The sequence below is a fragment of the Thermobia domestica genome, chromosome 10, assembly GCF_964235325.1.
Source record: "Thermobia domestica chromosome 10, izTheDome1.hap1.1, whole genome shotgun sequence".
Lineage (NCBI taxonomy): Eukaryota > Metazoa > Arthropoda > Insecta > Zygentoma > Lepismatidae > Thermobia > Thermobia domestica.
In genome coordinates, this window is record NC_137463.1 from 118,505,215 (window position 1) to 118,528,817 (window position 23,603).

General features: G+C 32.8%; 1 protein-coding gene and 1 long non-coding RNA gene across 7 annotated transcripts in view; one reads left to right on the plus strand and one right to left on the minus strand.

Moving 5' to 3' along the window:
* LOC145662678 (uncharacterized) overlaps positions 1-23,603 on the plus strand; it is a 481,436-nt gene that overhangs the window by 425,444 nt on the left and 32,389 nt on the right. For 5 of the 6 annotated variants that reach the window (XM_081728499.1, XM_081728500.1, XM_081728495.1 and 2 more), the window contains 4 exons: positions 6,731-6,946; positions 12,270-12,494; positions 20,601-20,757; positions 22,374-22,506. In XM_081728499.1, coding sequence (XP_081584625.1) covers positions 6,731-6,946; positions 12,270-12,494; positions 20,601-20,757; positions 22,374-22,506 — 731 coding nt within the window. The remainder of the gene's footprint in view (positions 1-6,730; positions 6,947-12,269; positions 12,495-20,600; positions 20,758-22,373; positions 22,507-23,603) is intronic. The other variant, XM_081728496.1, reaches the window with a different exon arrangement.
* Positions 1-23,603, minus strand: part of LOC145662679 (uncharacterized) — a 199,594-nt gene that overhangs the window by 110,295 nt on the left and 65,696 nt on the right. The gene's annotated exons all lie outside the window — the stretch shown is intronic.

Below are 23,603 nucleotides of genomic sequence, written 5' to 3' on the forward strand. Positions count from 1 at the left end.
ATACTAACTTAAAAATACACGGCCCGGAATAATGATTTACCCCTTTTGAATATCAATAAAAGGACTAACATAGATTCTAGTCAACATTTTATTTTACCAAGACATCACTCCAAACCATTTTCATGATTAAAATCACACAGTTTGAGCTACTCAACGACACAATTCGAGCGGCGTCTGTGAATTTAGTGCGTAAGGTGTATATTATTATGCCCGACCCTGTATTATGAAAATATAATATTTACAACTCAGTTGAACAAAGCTACATCTTTGAGGGCACAATAACAAGAAAGGATCAAGTCAACAACTGGAAGAATTATTGTCAATAGGTGGTTTTGTTTAATTTTCTATCAGCTATATTTCTTGTTATTTTTTCTACGAATAAATCTAACTGATATGCCTCGAACCTACTTCCCTTGTCTTTTCATCCCGAAGATGCAGCGTAGTTATCTGCTAAAATCATTTTGCAAAGTTAATCTTATTTCTGCAGATCTCTAATTTTTGTACACTTTGAGATAAGTGTTCTGTTCATTTATTTGCATTTAATATTATTGACTTATACACCTGTTGTTCGAATTTCCCTGCTAATTCGTCCTTTCCGTCTGGAGCATCGATCACTATGTGAGACGAAACTTAGTGATTAAAGTAGAACACACACACACACACACACACACACACAAAATATATATATTCGAGTTTGTTTTGGAGAGAGAGTATCTTTACCAAGGATCGAATTCTGGTGCCTACTTCTAAAATCTACTAGACTCGTAATACTTGTTCATACACTTGTGATATTAGTCTAAACGAGTGTCTGTGTCTTAAACCAATAAAAGTAAAATACGAGGCACAAATCCGTGAAGTAATGTTATAAGAAAACGTGACTTCCTCTGTCAATGATCCTCTTTCATAGAATATGCAATAAGGTTGTAATGCAATATGGTTGTAATTTAGTAGTAGATATTCATAAGAAATTACATACCATATTTATGTAATAACATAAGTATAAATAACTTAAATGTTCTCCCACTGAAATACTGAAATAATTCAAATAAAAGATGCAGGCCACTTGTTAAAATTTCTCGCTGTAATTTCCTAAATTACATCATGCCATGCTTGTTATTGCTAAAGGATTTATTTATAAAATATGAATAAAAGTATAATTGACATTAATAAAATTATACCTTTTAATCCTCTTATGTTCAAAATGCTTAATTTCTTTGCCATTTTAGAATGAAACAGAAGAATTGTAACACTAACAGAAAACGGTGGAAGAATTAGCATTTCTCAGAATAGCGTCCTACGTATTTAGCAGTCTGTCTTGTAAATTTGATCACATAACTAGTAAAACAGAAAAAATAAACACACTACTGAACAAGACTGCACTTACTTAATATAAAAAGACATTTACACATGACGTTTCGATCTTCTAGCCAAGATCCTCATCAGACGTACACTCTAATTGAGTGTCAACTAGTAAAACCTCTGGCTAATCACAAGTTCTTGTAAAATTTTTGAAAAACATAAATTATAAGAACTTGTGAAATTTACAATCTTAGCTTGTAACTTGTGAGCTAGTACAGTAGTATTTTTGAGAAATAGGCTCCTAGAAGACATGTATTGTAAACATGTACGTAAGTACGTAAGCTATTTACATACGAAGAACACATTCACCTTTCCCAAATTAATTCATCAATGAGATAAAGTTAAAATGAAGAAAGAAATGAAAATTTTAAACTTAATAAGCATTCTTTTTTATATAACTATGAATTTTTAGTAAGTTTCTAAACACTATACAATTTTAGCTTAATTTATATCTGGCAGAGATAAAAACACTGAAACTTAATCTTAGGTCGAGTCATAAATAACTTCCGTTTTTCTATCAGAAATTTATTTTACTTTAATTAAATAACAAAATTACTTTAATTCATTATGTATTCATTACTACTATGTAATGACCTTCTCCCATCTTCCTTAGTTATCGATCCCTTCCTTGTAAAATGTGATTGATTTGGACTAGAAAAAAATTTCGACAGCCTGACTGACTTGCTCTTCAGAATTGAAGGTTTTTCCATTTAAAAACTTTTGTAAGAAACAGAAAAGATCTGTTCGTCGAAGCAAGGTTCGGGGAGAAGGTGAATGTCGTAAAACAGACCATCCAAGCTCAAGATTTTTTTCTTGAGTCACACTTGCTGTATGTGGTTATGTAAAAGCATGACGTTTTTGCGATTGACGAGTGCGGGATGCTTTTCGTGAAGTTTCTCTTTCACTCTTTGCAGTTGCTGAATCTATTCCGCAGAATCTATCTATTCTATCATTAAATTTGACTTTTACAATTATTGATGAATTATTCCTTGACAATCCCACCATATACACAATAAAATCTTGTTTTCCATGGATATTTGCTTTCGGAGTTGATATGGGTGGTTGATCCTTATCAAGCCGCTGTATTTTGGGATGATATTCACTGATAACCCATTTTTCATTGCCTGTTATAATCCTGTCTAAAAAGGCTCGACTTTTACCCGTGAGAGCAGACTTGTGGCGATTGATATGCAATCATTTTCATTCCATTCACTGAAATTGTGACGTGCCTGATCTAATTTGCTGATTTCCCTAATTTCTTCAGGTAGCAGCAAACATTTGATTGTGATGTATTCAACCTTTCTGCTACATCTCTTGTGGATTGATGTAGATTTTGCTTCAATATTGCCTTTAAAAGGTTGTCGTCAAGGTCATAAGAACGTCCCAACCTCGATTCATCTTTTATGCAAACCAATTTCTAATTGATCGATCGGTTATTAGTCCTTCATCGTATACACTGCAGCTGTCGCATATTTTTTCAGCTGTCGCCTTAGCACTTTGGCCTTGTTTAAAATTCCAAAGCATCACATGACGATTATACACTTTTTCACTCAGGGATTAGGAACAACAGTTTAACGTAACGCGCACCACATAAAACACTTGTCAGAAGACTAACTGAGCCCTTATCTATCTAGTGAAAGTAAAAACTCGTTTGTCCCTGTGACTCATTTTGGGCAAATACAAACAATAGATTCTACCTATCTGCATCGGAAGTTACTCATATTTATGACTTGATCTAGATATATTTTTCATAAAATTATCAATGATTTTTTAAGTAAATTTTTAAGAGTAATGTTTTTTAAACATAACTTGCATCTAAGAAATGAGTATTAGGTATAGTGAATTTTTGAGGATTCGGCAACAAGTTCATGTATATATATATATATATATCTTGCCTTCCTTGATATTTTAACTAGCTTTTTAACTGGCTTGTAAAGAAATCCAAACACAAATGTTTGAAAATTCGCATTTCAAGTAGTATTAACGTAAGAAATGCGCATTTGTATTTCTTTGTGTTTTATTAATATGTTGTATTATATTAATATATATTATTTTGCATTATTTGAATTTCACAACGCCTATGTACACGTTACCAAATTCCTAACCAATGTGTTCTAATAGATATCATAGAAATATATTTATCAATTCTATTTTAAATATTCATACCAGAATGCTATCACTAGAGTACGGACACAATATTTTTAGTATGCATGTAAATCTGTACATATGTAAATGAATACACCTAAAGAACAATTGCATATACAAAAATATATTGTGTGATATACAAACTAAATTAGATTAAAGAATAATGTTAAATACAAGAAATGTATAAATATATTTTCATTTCTTGAAAGCTATATGTAAAGATTATATTCGTACAAAACTAAATAATATTTGGTCTAGGAATTAATTCGTGCGGGTGGACAAGAGATGGCGCAACGAACGGAGCGTCCCACAGTTCCGTGTATCCACACATGTGTTGCAAACCCCTGTCATCGCGTATCGTTCGTAGTATAGGGCAGTGGATTAAAGCGTCAACAACACCAGTTTGTAGTTAAGTGAACATGGCGCAATTTGTGCCTGATAAAGTGTTTTTGCGGGGTGTCCTGCTGCATTACTTTAACATGCAGAAAAGTGCGACTGAAAGTCATCGTATTTTGGTGGAAGTGTATGGTGACCATGCTCTAGCTGAGCGAACGTGTCAGAAGTGGTTTGCACGGTTTAGAAGTGGTGATTTCGGCTTGGCAGACCAAGAGCGAGCTGGACAGCCAAAAAAATTTCAAGACGAAGAATTGACAGCATTGCTCGAGCAATATTCGTGTCAAACGCAGGAACAACTTGCAGCAGCATTAGGCGTTGATCAAACAACAGTCTCCAAACGCTTGAAAGCCATGGGAATGATTCAAAAGATGTCACATTGGGTTCCACATGAATTGAAAGACAGAGACGTTGAAAGACGAAAAACCATTTGCGAATTGCTGCTTCAACGACAGAGCAGAAAGGGGTTTCTGCATCGAATTATTACGGGTGATGAGAAGTGGATCCATTACGAGAACCCTAAACGAAAAAAGGCCTGGGTGAAACCAGGTGAACCAGGTCCATCACAACCAAAACGAGATATTCACTATGCAAAGGTTATGCTGTGCATATGGTGGGATATGAAAGGTGTGGTGTACTATGAGCTGCTGCAACCGGGTGAAACTATGAATGGAGAACGTTATCGACGACAATTAATGCGTTTGAAGCAAGCTCTGGCCAGAACACGACCAGAATGGGAGAACAGACATGATAAACTTATTGTTCAACATGATAACGCTCGCCCACATGTCGCAAAACCGGTCAAAACCTATTTAGAAAATGTCGGATGGGAAGTTTTACCCCACCCGCCGTATTCACCAGACGTTGCTCCTTCGGACTACTACTAGTTCAATTGCATGAACAACGATTTGATTGGACAGCGGTTTACTTCTTCAGAAGATATCGAAGCATGGGTCTCTGACTGGATCGCTTCCAAGGATGAGGACTTCTTTCGCCACGGAATCCGTACATTGCCTGACAGATGGGCGAAAGTGGTGGCTAGCGATGGACAATATTTTTCTTAAGGTATTTATGTATTTTGTGTTTGTACTACAGCTTCAATGTGTGCGTACCAACCGCACGAATTAATTCCTAGACCAAATATTATATTCTTTATCACTTACTTTTCTATTATTTATGTTACCTTATCTATAAGGCGAAAATTTATATGCTCAATAAGATTGTTATCACTGTTTAAATTGGTAAGCTAGACTACAAAACGATTACTCTACAGTCATTCAAAATAAATTTTTGTACAAATTTTCTTAGAATTTGTAACAACTTCTCTCGTAGAAATTTACTTTGTAAATTGAAACTGATTTAAAATAATTTTTCTAAAGAATAATTAAATCAATTTGCTAACTCAGTTAATATAAAAGAGCCAACAGATTATCATGAATCAACTTTAAGTGGTTTCTTTATTACTTTTAGTTCAAAGAACTTCAAAACTACACATGAATTTTCATTTTGATCGTAGTATGAATTAACTTATTAATTGATTTGATTTCTTCATTAAATCAGTAATGAAATAGAAATTGTAAACTTTATAATTTCTTATTTCGAAAAGTATTTGCAAAATATTAATAGTTAGTAATGATTTTATCAAATTGAATAAGCTGACTAAGCACGAAAATTAGTACGAAGTCACCTGTATAAATAAGATCTTAACAACTAAACATATTAATTTTCATCTTTCATTCTATCTTTCAAGTTTTCATTTTTCAAATTACTAGGCTATAGGCTTTTCTTTTTTTCTTTCAACAAAATTAGTTTACCATGAAATGGAGGCTATTTTTTGTCTTGTAGAAGGTAGGCGTATCCTAAGTTGTACCTATATTATATGTAGTGGGATTATAGGGACTAAAATTTTCAGGAGCACTTTAGTGTAAGCTTCAAATGTTTTAAATAAAAGTTCTTGTTTCCTTTTAAAAATTAAAAATAAATCCTCTAGGTATAATCTTGCAAATGATCAACTTAATAGAATAATAGTGAACTTTTATTGATATCGTGTTATTCCACAAATGTGTGACTAAGTTAGGCAACCAATAATGTAAAATTCTTTTTTGAATCAAAAGTTCCAATATACTTCCATCAAAAATTTTCTTATAGGTCTTATGTCTGGAGAACAACATATAGTGTGGCCAAACCCAAACTATTAGTTAACTCAGTTTGATGTACTTATTCCTTAGAAAATACTAAAACTCGATTTAGGGGCCGTTCAAAACTTTTGTGGCCCCTGATCCAAAAACTAATTATTGGCCAAGATCGCAATCATTTGAGCCATTTCTTTTCTCTTTTTTTTTCGATTATTTCTAAAATTCTTATTATTTTATGAATTATTTTGTTTCCAATAATTTAAATAAATAAAGAAAGAAAGAAAAAAAAAGTGATTGTTCCACTCTTTGCTGAAGAACAAATAAAACAGATGTAAATAGTGTCAAATGAACTTTCCACATTTGCCTTCTAATCTTCTATTTGAATTTCAATTTCGATGACAAGTTTTCATTGTTGCTCTACTATTTTCGGAAGTAGGAGAAATGGTAACGCATTAAACGAAACATAGCTTTAAAACCGAAGATGAAAGGAACGAAAATTTGTGATGCAAATTGAATATTGGATGCTGAAAAAGGCTTACTCGTTTTATATTAGTTCAAAAGCATTCCTGTGCACAAAGAATAGTAAGTGTAAATAGATTTTCACTTTATTAATGCACTAAACAAGAGAATCATTTGTAAATTAAGCAATTAGACTATATGTAAATACGCAATTGGCTGCTCTTTCCTGAAGACACCAGGCTTTCTTTTTCCAGGCATCGAACCCTGGTCAGTTCGAGAACGATGTTGAGCTTGCATGGCAGAAAGGTCATACACCTGAATCCATATACCATGTAGGACGAGTGGGCATTAACACAGACAGACCAGATGAAGCGCTGGTCATCAACGGAAATATTAAGCTGACCGGCAGCATTGTTCAACCCAGTGACGTCAGAGCCAAGGAGAGCATTCAAGAGGTAAGTTAGAAACATATTTAAGATGAAAGTAATTTTTAAAACTTAATAACGAAATGAAATAAAAAGAAGGATATATAACTTAAAAGTGCTCTTCACGAACATTTTGCAGAAATAATACAGTCTATTAGATATCAACATATAGTTATGCTAAATATTATATGCTAATTACCGAAAAGTAATTGAATATCGCTGCAATAAAGAAAATGATACGTTTCAGTGACGCACATGACTTATACATAGCAATAGTGATTTTCGAAGCAGTTCTGCATTTCAGAGTACAATGATGCACAAGTCGGAGGTTATAAACTTCAATAAATGCATTATTGTTAAATATAATCTCTGCAACTTATCAGGAAGTAAGTAAGTACAGAGTTCAACCGATTCAAATTGAATTGGGCGTTTATCCTGCGGTAACTAGGTAATAAAAGAACATTATAGAATTTCTGCATGTTCTGACTTCTATGTGACCCAAAACACCTACCCCTAGAGATTACAGAACGCTGTAATGCGAGGTTCGAAAAAATCGAATACAACCAACCGGATTGCCCTCAGAATCTTGACTGGATTCTATCAAAAGCACTTTTGGGATGAATTGACTTTCCGGGGCAAAGTTAAGTCAATGTCCAGTATCTGTGCCCTAACGGACTTACACACTGAACGAAGAATGGGGAAACATAAAACTGGAAATCTTTTGCCAAATTATGAAAATTGTACCTCACAGAATAGCTACATGGTAGGTCCACGAGGTACTGATATCGCGAAAACCTTTCAAGAACGTTTCAGGATAGGTAGTCAATTACAATTGATTACAATTTCGATTGATCATATAAAATATGATTATTCAAGGTGAATATTTGAACCATTTACTTTAGGTTTCATAACATTTTAATGAGAAAATTAGTATGAAATGGACGAGCATGTTTTCATACATTCGTTGTTTAACCCTTTCAGCAGATACCCTCACAATTGTGAGTGCAGAACACACTACTTATAAACGTTCTGATTTCCAATATACTCAACAGATGGCAATTCAGTACCTGACAACTTGTCATTCAGACACTCACAAATGTGCTTGTACTTAATTTGTGTACTAAAATTCTTTGATTAACATTTTTGACAAGTGAAAATAGCATTCACAATTGTGAGGATACCTACTGAAAGATTAAATGGATTTTTTGATCAATAACACACTAATTTTTAACAATCAGAATAATTGGGATATTGTCTGAGCTGCTTAATTTTTTGTTTTGCTCTACCTTTCTCCGTTAATGAATCTGGATACAAATCCATTTATTCACATTTTTGCAAAATTTCTTCACATTATTTTTCAGTTGATCAAACTACGTAGTAGAAGCATAACTCACACGGAAACAGTGGAAGCACCACTTTCTTTGAAATTTTTGAAAGTAGAATTACTTAAGGCTTTATTACTTATATATATATATATATATATAATTTGTTTTGCGCAAAGCATACATTGAATTCAGCGTTTCCAATCTGGGCAGTTAAAACATTTCTGCTCAAAATCCTCTTAGATGTGAGTTACTATTTCTATATACATGCACGAAATGATTCAGTAAATTGCTTGGTGGACGTTATAGCGTGTTGTTTGTTTACTTTCGTTTTATGGTATACTTACGATGACACATTCATTGTTATAAAGAAATGAATTTCAATATAACAACCTATCATTTGCATGCATGTGTTGTATTTACGTATATTTACGTGTCAATCATATATTGTGAAGTTTCGCTATACATGTAACTTGAAAAATCACATCTTACGGTCAATAGAACCAAGAGAAGGAACAGGAAATTAGTAGAATTACAAAAATTGAAACTCATCGTCAGTAGACAAGGTAATTTAAGTTTTTCCAGCATAGACGAGTATATATATAAATTGAGCAATACTGCAGTAAATAATTGAATCGATTTGCAACTTCCTCTTCAAAATTAGAAAGGGTGTGAAATTTTAACAGAAGTTCAAGTAATTAAAATAAATTTTGCATCTAAAGCGAGCGATTCTTAATTGCCTATTTAAGTTGATTGGGATTTAATCGTAAATTTTAAATTATAAACGGCCATAAGGGTTTACGAAATGAAAATAAATTTACAATTTTCATTGTGAGAAAGCAATATCATGAAACTCATTTTCGAAGGATCTGTAGGCCAACTCATTTCTGGACTGCTTAACGGATTTTATAAAATAAAGGAAATCTTTCATTTCTGGTCCTAACGATTTATCCCATCGTTTTCGGCCCTAATGATAAAGCATGAGGTTTGTTTCAAATAGGATAAATCTAATGAGAAAGTGAACTACAAAAATCCTCATTTTAGGTAAACCTAATTTAGTGGCAATTATGAAAATCTCATTTAGGAAGATATAATAAGTTCCGTATAATTGGATAAACGTTTGTATTACCTGAATAGCGTGATTCCTGTTTCGTTTTAACAGTAATTTTGTTAGCTCAAGTCCTGCTAACTTCTTCGGGCTGATTTTTTAAATCTTTTGTTTGCTGTTACATCATCCCATCCTATTTATTGTTTTCTGAGCTTCAACTGTAATATATACTGTTTTGTTGATCAACAGAACTAATATTACAAAAGATTTGAGAGTAAACGTATCTACACTGTACTTCTTTACACTGATCAACTATTATCTCTCATTTCCGCTAGCCTGCAATTTGTTATAAGTATTTTCATTTGCTTAAGAAACAATAGCTAGTAACTAAAAGTTCTTTTCGCGGATATCTCGGTACATGATTATATTTACGTATTATTAATTGTAATTAGAATTCTTATATTAGGTCTCATTGTCTATCTAGATTGTAAACTCTTCATAATAAATTAATTTACACATTTGATTTTACTTTGGAGGAATGAGCCGATTTTTCATTTATTTAAAGGCTACAGGCATTTGATTTTCTAAAAGCGTTGGTTTCGAATTTATTATTCTGTCTGCTGATCGTCATACCTAAGAAATTAATTTTGTTCTTGTCTTCTAACTCAGTGGTACACTTAATTCTGGGATGTATGTTACGTAACACTCAGAGAATGACTTACAAATATTTTTCCTTTCTATAGATAAAGAAGTAGTTGGTAGGCACAGTTCTAATATTTTTGTAATATTTCACAAATTTCTAGGTCGTTGAACATATTTTCTTTTAATCATTGCCGATTGTATAGTGAAATATGCTATCAGATGAAAAAGAAAGCCTTATATTGCATGAATAAGCGTAAAGATATTGACATTAACATATTATGGATAAATATATGTTTCCGGAATTGAGAAAGCGGTTTTGGTCTCAAATTTGGATAAACTCTTTAGAAGTAATTTAGGAAAACTGATTGCCATAAGCTATAATCTTATCTTAAATCTTATTTTGATAATCTTAAAGCGGAACACACGCATTGAATATGTGCAAATCACCGGTTTCCAATATCCAGTTTTGTCCATGGAACAATTTATTAAGAATAACAGAAATATATATATATATAATGTTATATATATATATACAATGTTACATATATATAATGTTCATGAATGAAAATTGTAATGAAAATTTAAACCAAACAGAAACAGAAAACTCGTATTGCCAGCTTCTTGGTGGTTAGTTAAACAGAAGTTTGATAATTAAACCGGAACAAACAAATCATGTCATTGGTGCTTATTTCACTGCCGTTAAAACGAAAAATTTTAGCGATAGAATGGTATCCAAATCATAATGGTCATAAGTACACATCGCAGGTCGAAATTTACAAAAGTCTCTCATATACACACATGTTGTGTTTTGAATAATTTGGCATTCCGCGATGCAGTGTATCCCTCTTAGGTGTAGTTTGGGACGCTGAAAATGTTCTTAAAATTAGAGACGTCCAATCTAATACGTAACAAAAGTGGCAACCTTACAGTAAGCACCAGTAAATTATGTATTTCACCTTCACATCTCAAAAATTCTTCTCCCATATTAGTTGGAAGAAACTTTTGACATATTTTGTAATTTTTGAACTTGACTGCTGGCATAAGTTTGGAAACAACTATGCACTGCACTTCATGTTCCTTACAAAGAGAAGCCGTAACTCTATGAATTTTCCTGACAGATTTTCTAATTTTCAGAACTTCCTCCAATTTATAAAACTCCTCGAAAACAAATATTAGGAAACATTTGCAGGAACATTAGTTTCTTGTTTCTATGATTATTGTAGAGTGATATTTGATTGCATGTGCTTAAAAGATGAATTTCATTATTTACTTTGATCAAGACATACGTTTAACACTTACTCGATGAATAAGATCATTAGATCTAACAAATATAATGAAAGGTACTTACAAATTGCATCAGTTGATATTGACTATCCCTGTAATTATAAAAGAGATGACTGCTCTTTCTCAGCAATAAAGAAAATTATTATATTGCAGATATAAATAATAGTGACTGAAAGATCCTACATGTAGTGACTGAAATTCGAATCTATATCAGGACACATTTATACATCAAGTACACTAAGTATTCTACTGTAACAACCACTACGTACGTTGTATGACAGTTCCGTTGCTCCAGCCAGCTACTAAGTTCAAACGTAATACTCCAAATCTTAACGACTCCATGTTTGCTATATGTATAGCAATATTCATCTATTCCAACATGTATTTTACAACATAATGTAACTCCATATATATTAGTCTTCTTGTACTATAATTATTTATCATACAATATTCACAAATCTCTTGAAGCGACAATTATTAGTTGCTAATATCACGTTGTTCTTTAATGTATTTCTTCTTTTTATAGTTCAGCATGTGTGAATATTTGTAAATATTTGGCCTATTCTTTTTTCCATTTCTACATCTGTGAAACTCTCAGAAAAAAGAAAAAAGAAAGCCTTGTATCTCTTATACTGTTCAATATTAAAAAAAAATAATAACTTCTTTGGAAATTCGGATCTACATCAACATTTGAGGACAACATCGTTGACATTCTTGCCACCAAATCACATGAATTGCTCTAGTCTACAGGAAATAAGATAATATGAATTTTTTAGTTAAAGTAAAAAAAAAAAAAAAAAAAAACACACATTTGAAGGATGATTATCACTGAGAATCAAACGTTTACGGCTTCCGACAAATGAAAATCATTGAAATCATGTTACGTCACTGCTACGTATATTGTATTAATCCTACATTTGAAAGTCGGAGAATTTTCATTTATATCTTGTTATCTAGTTGTTACTTATTATAATTATTGGCATTTCATCTTTATTTTATCACATATGCACTTATATAATGGTTTACAATATTTTATTTATGTATTTATTTATTGTAGCTCGATACCAAAGAACAGTTAAGAAATGTGCAACAGCTACGAGTGGTACGTTATAAATACGATCCAACATTCGGAAAACACGTTGGCCTGTCAGACGCGGAGCTTTCTGCAACAGGCATCATAGCACAGGAAGTACAAAAAGTTATCCCAGAGGCTGTGAGAACTGCGGGAGACATTGTGTTACCCAATGGACAACGAATCGACAATTTTCTGGTTGTGAACAAGGTAAGGATCAAGAATTAATATATATATATATATATATATATATATATATATATATATACTCTTTTAAGTAATTGAAATACGGGAAAATGATACGATACGAGACTATTACATACAAGTGTATGTAAAATACAATCACTAATGCACTATAGCACAGAAATTCCTAATGTACAAATGTGAAAAATGTGTTTTAAATATAAAATTATTTTTTTTACTAAGTAATTTCACTATGGTGAAATATATTACAAGAACCAATTACTTACTGTTATATCATGTTATTCACTTACAAAAATATTTCATAGTCCATGTTAATCCTTTCAGTCATGAATTTTTAATTTAATTCATAAACGTTATACAAGAGTTGTGCTTTTTTTTAACTTGCTTTAGGAAGTAAAATGTACGTAACATGTGAACATTTGAATTTGATCCTAAAGGATATGAAATTTGAACCATACCAGATAAAGGACATTGTCACTATCATAACCTTGACAGATTCACATGAAATTTCAACCGTAAAAAATATAAGACATCGTGACTATTGTCGCGCTGACGGATTCACATGAAATTTGCACCTTGAAAGATATAGAACACCGTGACTATTATCACACTAACAGATTCACACGAAATTTTAACAATGCCAGACATACGATATCGTTACTGTCATAACTCCTGACAGATTCACATGCAATAAAATTATATACTGTCATGCTCTGTATTATCTTCCAATTATACTTGTTTACAATGCCATACTATGTTGTTTCTTCCATTTCTTTGTGTGAAATAACTTAAGCAGTTTTTATTCTTCGTAATGCATAATGCCACATTGCAATTTGAGCACAAAATATACGTCTTTCTCTTACAACCTTCCCTCTTACATTTTGATTTACTTTTTGTGTCATGTACTGTGTCATTTTGATTTACTTTTTGTGATTCATTCCATCAAATCAAACATCTTCTATTGGGTGAATAAGAGCTGCTCTCTTGTAGTGATTAGATGAATTATGGTTGTCTTCTTCGTATGATTGTCTTTCACGTTTCTTGCCATTTTGTTTCCCAGAAAGTATAAGCCTTCTCCAACATATTGTCGGAAATTGATACGGTCCATGATATTATTCTCAATGATACACAATGTAATACACAATGCTCTTCATTCAAGTCAAGAGTTTGTTATGGGTGTATCCATTTTTCGTGCGAGTTACCAGTACAAGATAACTAAGAAATTTAATTCATTTACTTCTCCCATTTTCATATATATATATATTAGGGTGGTCCTTAATTATATGGCCAAATATTTTTTCCCGAATTTCTTTGCTCCCAACCCCTAAATTGGTTCCAAGTCGGACCCAATTTATCCATGAAAAAAATGGGCTCAATCGAAGAATATTTAACCGACCCCCAAGCAACCTAAAGTTTGAATGCATATCCAATATGTTAATATATAGGAAAAGTTTGGATTAAACCCTTCTTAGTTTAAAGCGGCTGAAGGGGAAGGGACCAAATCTTGGATACAGGGATTGGAAGTAATCCACATCTGACTCTGGGAAATAGCATGATGGCGGCCATTTTGAAGTCCGCAATTTTGTAATCGGACCCAAAATTTTACAAGGAAATGATGGCGCATTCGTAGGCTTTGCGTAAACAGCGCAAAGCTGACTTCGAGGATAATGCCATTGCATTGCATAAACTGTTTATACTTCGTAAAAAAGTACAAATTCAACAGTACTGTGTGCGAAGAAACTAAATTTACTTTCTCGAAGCCTTCAAATAAACTGACTGAGCTCAGCATTGCTGTTATCGTTTCAGTGTTGCCAGATACCGGTATGCATTTTACTAGTCCCTATCTAAGAGATAAATAACCATTCTGAATATTTTTTTCAGTGATAAATTGGAACATTGTTTAAATTATTGATTAGGAAAGAATCATATTTACTTTTTCTTGCACTGCAGAGAAATGAATGTGCATTTCTTTCTTTACTTTATGGTTTAATTCAAATAAGGGAAACTATTCAACAATCTTATAAATCTGCAGCCCGTACAGAGATATAAACTCTCAGAATATTAAGTTTTATTACTTGGGAGCATTTATTTTCCATAATTGATTATTATTACACGTTCAGAGATAAGTGGAAAATAAAGGCAGACCTCTGTTTGTAGTCAAAAGCTACGTCAAAATGATATATCATACAAGGTCATTTCTATTTAAAATTTTGTGCCCGAATCCAAGATGGTGGACGTAAAGATATGCCTCATCTCGGTCACTACTCAGTATCAGATATGGATCTACTTCTACAACCTCTATCCAAGATATGATTCCTTTACCTCAGCCATTTTTAAGTTACAAGAGTTTATTACAAACTTTTGCCATATAATATATGAGTAGTCCAGTTGCAAAACTCGTTATGTCCATTTTTTTTTTAAAAAAAATGAGATTTCAACATCACCATATTCTTTTAACCGTTACGCACATTATGAGAAAATCAAATCGTTGCAATTTTCATTTTATCCCATAGAAAAGTAGCCTCAGAGAATTGGACCTGTTGCAAAACTCGTTTTGTCCATCGTCTGTACTGTTTCACAAGCCGTTATGTCCACTATAATACTGGAACCTAATTCGTTTTGTGCAATGCTATTATTATGTTATCTAGATTATACTGGATCAAAGTGCGAGTCCGTTCGTCAAAGCGAAAGACTTTTTCCTTATTTTCTAAACTATACGGTCAGAAGTTGATAATTCTACATTGCCACTTTGGATCACCAGCAACCGACGTTTGTTCACAGTGTTTACCATTGAACGAGAAAATTAAATCTTGTAGAGATGCAAGTCAGAAAGAAAACCTCAGGTCGGAACTTAATGTTCATAAAATGAAAGCAGAGGCTTTTTACGAGCATGCTCGTAATTTGAACGATAATGAAATAATGTTCAGTTTTGATTGTCAAAAAATCAGCCCATTCCCAAAATCCCAGATCAGGCCGCGTATTACATGCGTCAACTTTATTTGTACAGCTTTACAGTGTGTTAGGGAAGTTTCAAAAGTCTGCAAAGTAAAGACAAAACATTTTCTTATGTTTGGCTTGAAAATGAGTATCCCAAGGGGTCGAACCAAATAGCATCAGCTTTATATCATCGATTAATGTCTACCAATTTGAGAAGTTACAGCAGCATAAAATTTATTGCAGATGGTTGCGGTGGGCAAAATAAAAATAAGGTAGGAATGCTATGCAAATTTTTAAGCGAGGATGCACCTGCTAACTTGAAGGATATAACCTTGATTTTCCCCGTTGTGGGTCATTCTTTCATACCGCCCGACAGGGTCTTTGGCCGCATTGAGTCCGATGTAAAGAAGCATGCTACATTAATTACCGATGAAGATTATTTGAAACTGTTCAAAAATCATGTCACGATTTACAGTTTGGGAAAAGACTGTCAAGTTCTTGACTGGAAGAAGTCCGTATCTCAGGTTTTGAATGATAACAGCCAATGGCATTTCAAACTGCAACGTTGTAAACGAGTTCTCGTAAGAAAAACGGCAAAAGGCAATTGCACGATTACAGGGGAAATGAACTACAGCATTGATTTTGGAGAAGGCAGGAGCATTTTGAAACGTGGTAAAGTTATCGGATACATCCAACCAACAGTTCTGGGTAAAGGCGTCTGCTTGAAAAAATCCAAAATTAAATACATTAAGACATTGTTAAGTAAACACTACAGTGATTCTTGGAACGAACAAGAAACTTTTACTTTCTTCACGGAAACTTTTGGGGAGCAAGAACATTTGATGGAAACACCTGCTATCGAATCTGATGTTGGGGACTTGAATGACGAAAATGACGGACTTGTTGTATGATGCACAACTCATTATAAGAATCTTGTTACATTCTTTCTTATTTCAATATTTTGTATAAATAAAACACGACTGTGTGAAATGAATGTCTTTATTATTTTTTCTTGATTATACTTTATTCCAATACCTTATTAACAACATCTAACTAAAAAAAGGCCAATATTTATGTACATTAGATGTAGTGAATCAAAACTCGTTATGTCCATACTGTTGCAGAACCCGTTCTGTCCACAATACTGTTGCAAACAATTATGTCCAAACGTTTTTCTTTAATAACTTTGTACAATATAAGTCAATTTTTATCGGGTCTTGTCCTCAAATGCGCATTAATATGATTCAACTTTAGGAAAAAAGAAAATTGCTCTATTCACTTTTAAAAATGACCGTTTTTTGCGGTTTCTGAAAAATTGCTTAGTAAGGACATAACGAGTTTTGCAACTGGACTACATATTGTAAATGCATTCAGATCTTTAGGTCGCTTGGGGGTCGGTTAAATATTTTTCGATTTAGCCCATTTTTTTCACAGATTAATTTGGTCCGACATAGAACCAATTTAGGGGTTGGGAGCAAAGAAATTCGGAAATCGAAAATTAAGGACCACCCTAATATATATAATATATATATATATTGAAGGGCTCGGGGGAAAACACGATAACTGACAAAATCATGTTTCGAGATAATGAGTACATATATTTTGAAAAAATTCTATACAAAAGTTAATACAAAGAGACACATTAACTGCATGAAATATTATTCTCTTAACCTTTTTAAACCACAGGAACACAAGTTTTTCATCTAGATATTTTTTCTTGCAATATTATATAAATTTTAAAGAAAGTATATGAAAATATGTTTTATAGATACCATGTTTTACGTGCAAGAATATATTCAAGATTACAATGTTTTGTTTACGAATGAAATAGTGCAACTATTAGAAGTGGCTCTTGCTTACATAGAAGCCCTATGTAGCTAAAGATTCTCACAGTCTTGGGAGGGGGATTCGAACAGCGCACCTCCTGATTACCGGTCAGGCGCTCTATCAGTTGAGCTACCAAGACAACGAGATTTCTTTGAATGTTTGAGGCGAATCGTTACAAACATGCATAGAAGTCTCGTTGGCTTGGTAGCTCAACTGGTAGAGCGCCTGACCGGTAATCAGGAGGTGCGTTGTTCGAATCCCCCTCCCCAAGACTTGAGAATTTGTCTATGCATTTTCTCAGTTCAAGTATTATTTACACATAATGTGAGACACTAAAGAATGACATGTTACTAATACTCTAGCTAGAGATATCTTCGAAATAACATCTTTACTTTCGAAGACTGTTGTAAAAACTATGGTACATAGGGGGTATCCACTGCAGGCACGACAGTACATCTCGAATTTTTGATTGATCAACTGAATGAGCTTCACTGTAACAAAATGCCAGAATATTTCCACCAGCAACACAGTGGCGTGTTATGAAAACATTTCCAGAATTCACTGTTGCTGAAAATTTATACTGTATCCTTGTTAATCCAGCAAGATTTACAGAACAAACTAGAGATAACATTAACACTGCTATGAGGTATGTACGGTATATCTACATAGAAAAATTAATAACTGCAAGTAAAATGTGGTATCTACTCACAGCCATTTTAGCGCGTAACTATAATAAAACAACAAAAAATATTATTATTTCATATGGTCTGTGGCACTGAGATCGTAAATATTTTCTCTCCTTTCCAATAATGACCAATACCTACATACAACAATAGCGTTTCGCTCGCAACTATTATCCAGCACACTGCTGCATGTAAAGAATGACATCAACAGTAGATAACACATTGTACATGAAAGTAAAGATTTTTGGCGCCTATTTTCACTCACCTCAAAATCAGTATATCCTTTTTTTGGAACATTCTCTGTTCTGGTATATATTCTGGATCTTTATCGGAATCATGATCATCCTCCGAATAAGTCTGTTAGTCGCTACTACTCTTATTATCACTTTTCTTTGGACGTGCTGGGAAACACCAGCTCTCTTCTTGTCGCCATCTTTGCTATTTACCGTAATTTACTTGCAGGAAGTCGTAAGAGAAAAAACTTTCAACGCGTATTACTCTGTCATCTATTGGAGGATTGACGAAATTTCGCCACCGATCGACTGTTCGTGTGATGAAGAATACAGATATCTAAAAATTTCAAAATACCGAAAATGTCAGTTATCGTGTTTTCCCCCCGAGCCCTTCAATATATATATATATATATATATATATATATATATATATATATATATATATATATATATATAGGGTGTTAATGAACTATATCGACAAACTGTAAGAGGTGATTCCTCACATAAAAATACGAGAAATAGTTCAAATGGACCCGTGGGGAAATGTGTATAGTTTCAGAGCTAGGGCTGTCCAAAATCGCGAAAAGGCCAAATTTCAAGAGAACCTATTTCGAATTTGAGAAATAGTGGATGGTAGTCCTTATTAGCGTAAAGGAAGTCATCCATACGCAGTTCAAAATTGCACATTTCATTAATGTTCAATGGGTGCACAGAGTATTCCCTGCAGGGTGAAATTCCCAGACATGCCATCAATCGAATTTTGAGATATGCTCTGACTTTATGATTGGTTCAAAGTAGGAAAACGATAAGTTTGGATAGCAGTGAAGGTGGAATCCTTTGGCGCGATGTCTGAAGTGTTAAGGATCGTCAGCAGCACGGTTTCTCGTACTCGGAAAAACGCATGCTGTGATATTTTCTTTCACGCTTATAAGTTAAGAAAATGTGAAATTTACCCGGACGAAATACATCGGAACACAAAAAAACATGGAGCTGCTGGTTCCTAACACTTCCGACTTCCCTTGGAAGCACTAGATCTCCATTGTTGTCAAGGCTTACCTTCTGCCTACTCTGGACGCTCCTTGAAAACAGGGTATATCTGAAAACTCTATTGAGAGCATATCTGAGAATAACATCCTCTAGGGAATACCCTGTAGACCTATTGAAAATTGATGAAATATGCACTTTTGGGTTGTGTATGCGTGTCTTCCTGTACGCCGATAACGACCATCATCCACACTTTCTAGAATTCGGAATAGGGCCTATTGAAATTTAGCTTTTTCGCGATTTTGAACAGCCTTAGCTCTGAAACTATGCACTTTTCGCCATAGGTTCATATGAAGTTGTTCTCTTATTTTCATGTGAGGAATCACCTCTTACAGTTTGTCGGTATAGTTCATTAACACCCTGTATATATATATATATATATATATATATACTTACAACTTTCTGAGCAAAGCCTTTAGCCTTTAGATCTATACTTATTTATATCATCTGAGTCCAATAGCGGCTGGCTGAATCTGTCAAGTCTAATAGTTACAGCTTCAGGTATTTGTCTTTGCTTGTTCTATTGAAGAAAATAAGACTTACCTGCAGTTGATTCAAATTCTCGTAGCTCATCGCCTTCCTTATCACACAAATCGTTCATATGAGAAATGTTTCCACTTTCCATCACTGAAGTAATAACATCAAAACTTACTTGCTTCCAATTAGGTTTTAAGAAGGTTCGTCATTTGTAACAAACCAAATGTGGTCATTGTCCATTTTTTACACACACATTAACACAAAAATAAAACTTCTCAGCGAAATAAGCACATTACATTTAGTTTATACGTGTAACACTTTCCGGGTTACAGATCAACTACAGTCACAGTGTCCTATATCTGCCACGTTACTCAAAGTTTATATGACGACACAATTACATAAATATAGTTCTTATAAATATTCACACTCCTTAGTTCTATAGTTCCTTTATGATGTACTTAATAATATACTTGAATTCTGTAGAATTCACTCTCCCACAAACACTCTCTAACTGAGCACTATTGCTCTTGCACAGCATACTGGAAGTGATTCGTCATACTAGTTGCTTTCCTGAACAGCGGACGACAGAAGGTCGTTGTTTCTAATATGCCACATATGCCACGTGCAAGAAATAAGACATTGTGACTAACAACACCAAACATAACTTATTTGAAACATTTACAGCACTTACAATGCACTACAGTAAACATTTACATTTAGAGCACTTACATTCTAGATATAACACAGTATGATTGAAAGGGTAGTTATAAAAATCTTCAAGTAGATCTATGTTCAGTTATGAAGTTCTGTCAACATATTACAATTACAGCAGCCTGTATTTACAGTGAGCCTCATATTTGTTTGCATGTAAAATATTAAAGTAATTTTTCTTTATTTATTAACATCACTAGGAACGAATATTTTTGGAGAATGTGGGAGCCGTGAAAGAATTATGCAAAGTGACAGACAATTTGGAGAACAGAATAGACGAACTAGAAAGGATGAATAGAAAACTAGCGAAACTAAAAAGAATAGACAGTATGAAATCTACATGCAGTGTATCCACAGGTAAGTACTTAATACTTAATAGAATCATTCATTACAAGGACATCATTCTGACTTATCTCAAGTGTAACCAAGAACATTCCTCGGAGAATGTTTTTGGTTACCTAAGTGAAAATTGCTAATTACTGAGACTGACTCTGACTTTGTATGATTATGGTTTAATAATGTTATAGGTATTCATCATGTTATACGTAGCCTGTTAAATATAACAAAAGCTATCTACAGAAATGAAAGTAATGCAAAATGAAGCAGGATAGCACTACTTGTTAAACTTACTAAATTATCCCATTTCATAGCTGGATACCGAAATTATGAAGAGCAAAATCGTCACGTAAACAGAGAATCTAGATTGATTAGTTCTCTTTATCCGCTAATCCTTACTGGGATTCTTGTAGTCACACTATGATACACCGAAATGTCAATCTCTACCGTCTAATAGTAATACTTATAATAAAAATAAATAGAAATGAATAGAGTAATACAGAAAAAAATCTCGCAGCCATACTCTCAGGCGAATCCTGATTTCTTGGTTTTTGCCTGTCAGTTGCTTCACCAATTAGTTTAGTTGGTAAAACAATCACTTGGTAAGTAAAAGATAGAGCCTTGAGTTGTCGGCGGTTCAACGGTCAATTTTTTCTGCGTTATTTCATTATTGATACCTGCTGATAATTTGATGCACATAGAATAACATAGAATGAAATTTACATTTCAAAGCAGACATTAAGGCTGATAAATTCAATATACATGAGTAGATTGATAGATTGGTCTATCTTTTTCCAAATTTCTTCCCTTTATTATCCGTTGATAACAACTTATCATTTTATTTTACTTTCATACTAGTACTCACATACTAAAACGATTGATAAAACTAGTGTTATTTAGCCACTGAGAGAGACATAAATTATTTTTCTACCCTCAAAATCAATTCTAAAAATTCTGCTTTGATTTCCACATCTGTTTGGTATTATCGTTAAAACAAAAGGTTCGCTTTCTTATCCACTAATGATAGAAAATCAACAATTTCGGTTTTTGTAATGTTAAAGAAAGATAAGTTTCCTTTCGTTTTAATTTATGCATACCAGCGTTATAATTTCTTTGTTTGAACTATTTATATTCAAGTTACAAATAATTTGTGTCTAAGTTTATTCAAGACTTACGAAAGCTAGGTGGAAAATTTCTGGCCTGAAATAGAGGCGAGTAAATTATTATATATATTACTTTCATCAAGTGGGGTGATATTCTAATTTAATATAATTTTTAAATTTATCATAAGTTATCATTTGAGATTTGTAGGAATCACTCAATACTATCAATGTTGTTATATAATATTAGTATAACTATAAATGATAGTAGAATTACTTAATACTTAATAAGATGGTATTAAAATTGCAAAGAAAAAAAAATGAAATAACTGCTATTGAAATTCTTTTATCTTCTGTGTTATATATTCTTATAGGAGAAAAAGAAATTTAACACACTTACGAGAGAAATAACATATGAGAATGATTCGTTTCTTCTCAGAATACTTTAAATCAAGAAGCTTGATTTTAGCTCATATCTATTATATATTTATCTCATAAGTAACATTTCTCATATATTCAATTTCTATTTTCTTACAGTTTCCAGTAGTAGAGGTTCCAATGTGTCCGTGAAGAAAAAACACAGACATAAGTCATTTTCTGAGGACAGTTTGTGTTCAAACAAATTCGTTCAAATTTTAATAGTAGTTCTAGTATTGGTGATGGCTTTTTGGTAAGTACATACATTAAATTTAATGTAACTTATACTTCACTTACGTTAAGCTGTGCAGTTTGTTTTAATTGACACTTGAAAACAAAGAAAAATATAATAAAATATTTTAATTAAATTTATTTGCTACGGTATATTGTTAAGGAAAATTTCGAAATATGTTTACTACTCATTAGAATGACAAAATTAATGTATTGCAACATTCAATTTATTTTTGTAGAATGTTATTTGAAAGCATGATTTCCGGTAATGAAATTTTGTCTCATGAAAATCTTTAGGAATGAATATGAAGTAAATAAAAATATTCCCAACTACTTGTCTAATAGTAAAACAACACTAAATTATACATGCATTAAGTATAGTGCAAAAAGCTAAAAAGATAAACCTGCTACATAAGTTGGTACACATGTATGCAATTACATTACAAATGCATTAAAAGTATGAAATTAATAAAGAATAAATAGAAAAGAAAAAACAAATAATTAAAAATAGAGAGTTCATTAAATACTAAAATTGTAACTATATATATATATATATATATATATATATATTCCAACTTAATGAATGCAAACAACACAGTGTAAGTTTCGGTCTGCAATATGTATCAAATGGTACAGTAAAATACCTAAAAACTGTAGCACAAATACGTAAACATATGGTAGAAATTAATATGTATTAAAAATTTCCGCATCCAAAATTCCCCTCGGATGTACTGAGACTACTATGTTTTGTGTGGGAAATCTTCCGCAGAAACAACTAATATTGGCAGAAAAGTGAATATGAAACAAAATAACTGAGATCTAAGGTGTGAGCTTATAATTCAATTCAGTTAGAGGTAAGATAGAGTCAGAGAAAGCCCTGTTCTTTCAGAGACGATTTTAGGTGGATTGGTACTGGATTCAAAATATGATGCGATTCAGGTTGTATTATAAATAGTAGTCTCCGTTCTGTACAGCAGAGTGTTCCATAAAAATTCAAAGTATAATCAACCAATCAGTGAAAGATTGAAAAAGCTTATAAGTAATGGTAGTTACTTTTAGGAAGACTTTCTGAATTTATGACTTGTAAAATCACAACTTAAGTAGGATCTAAACAGCTAC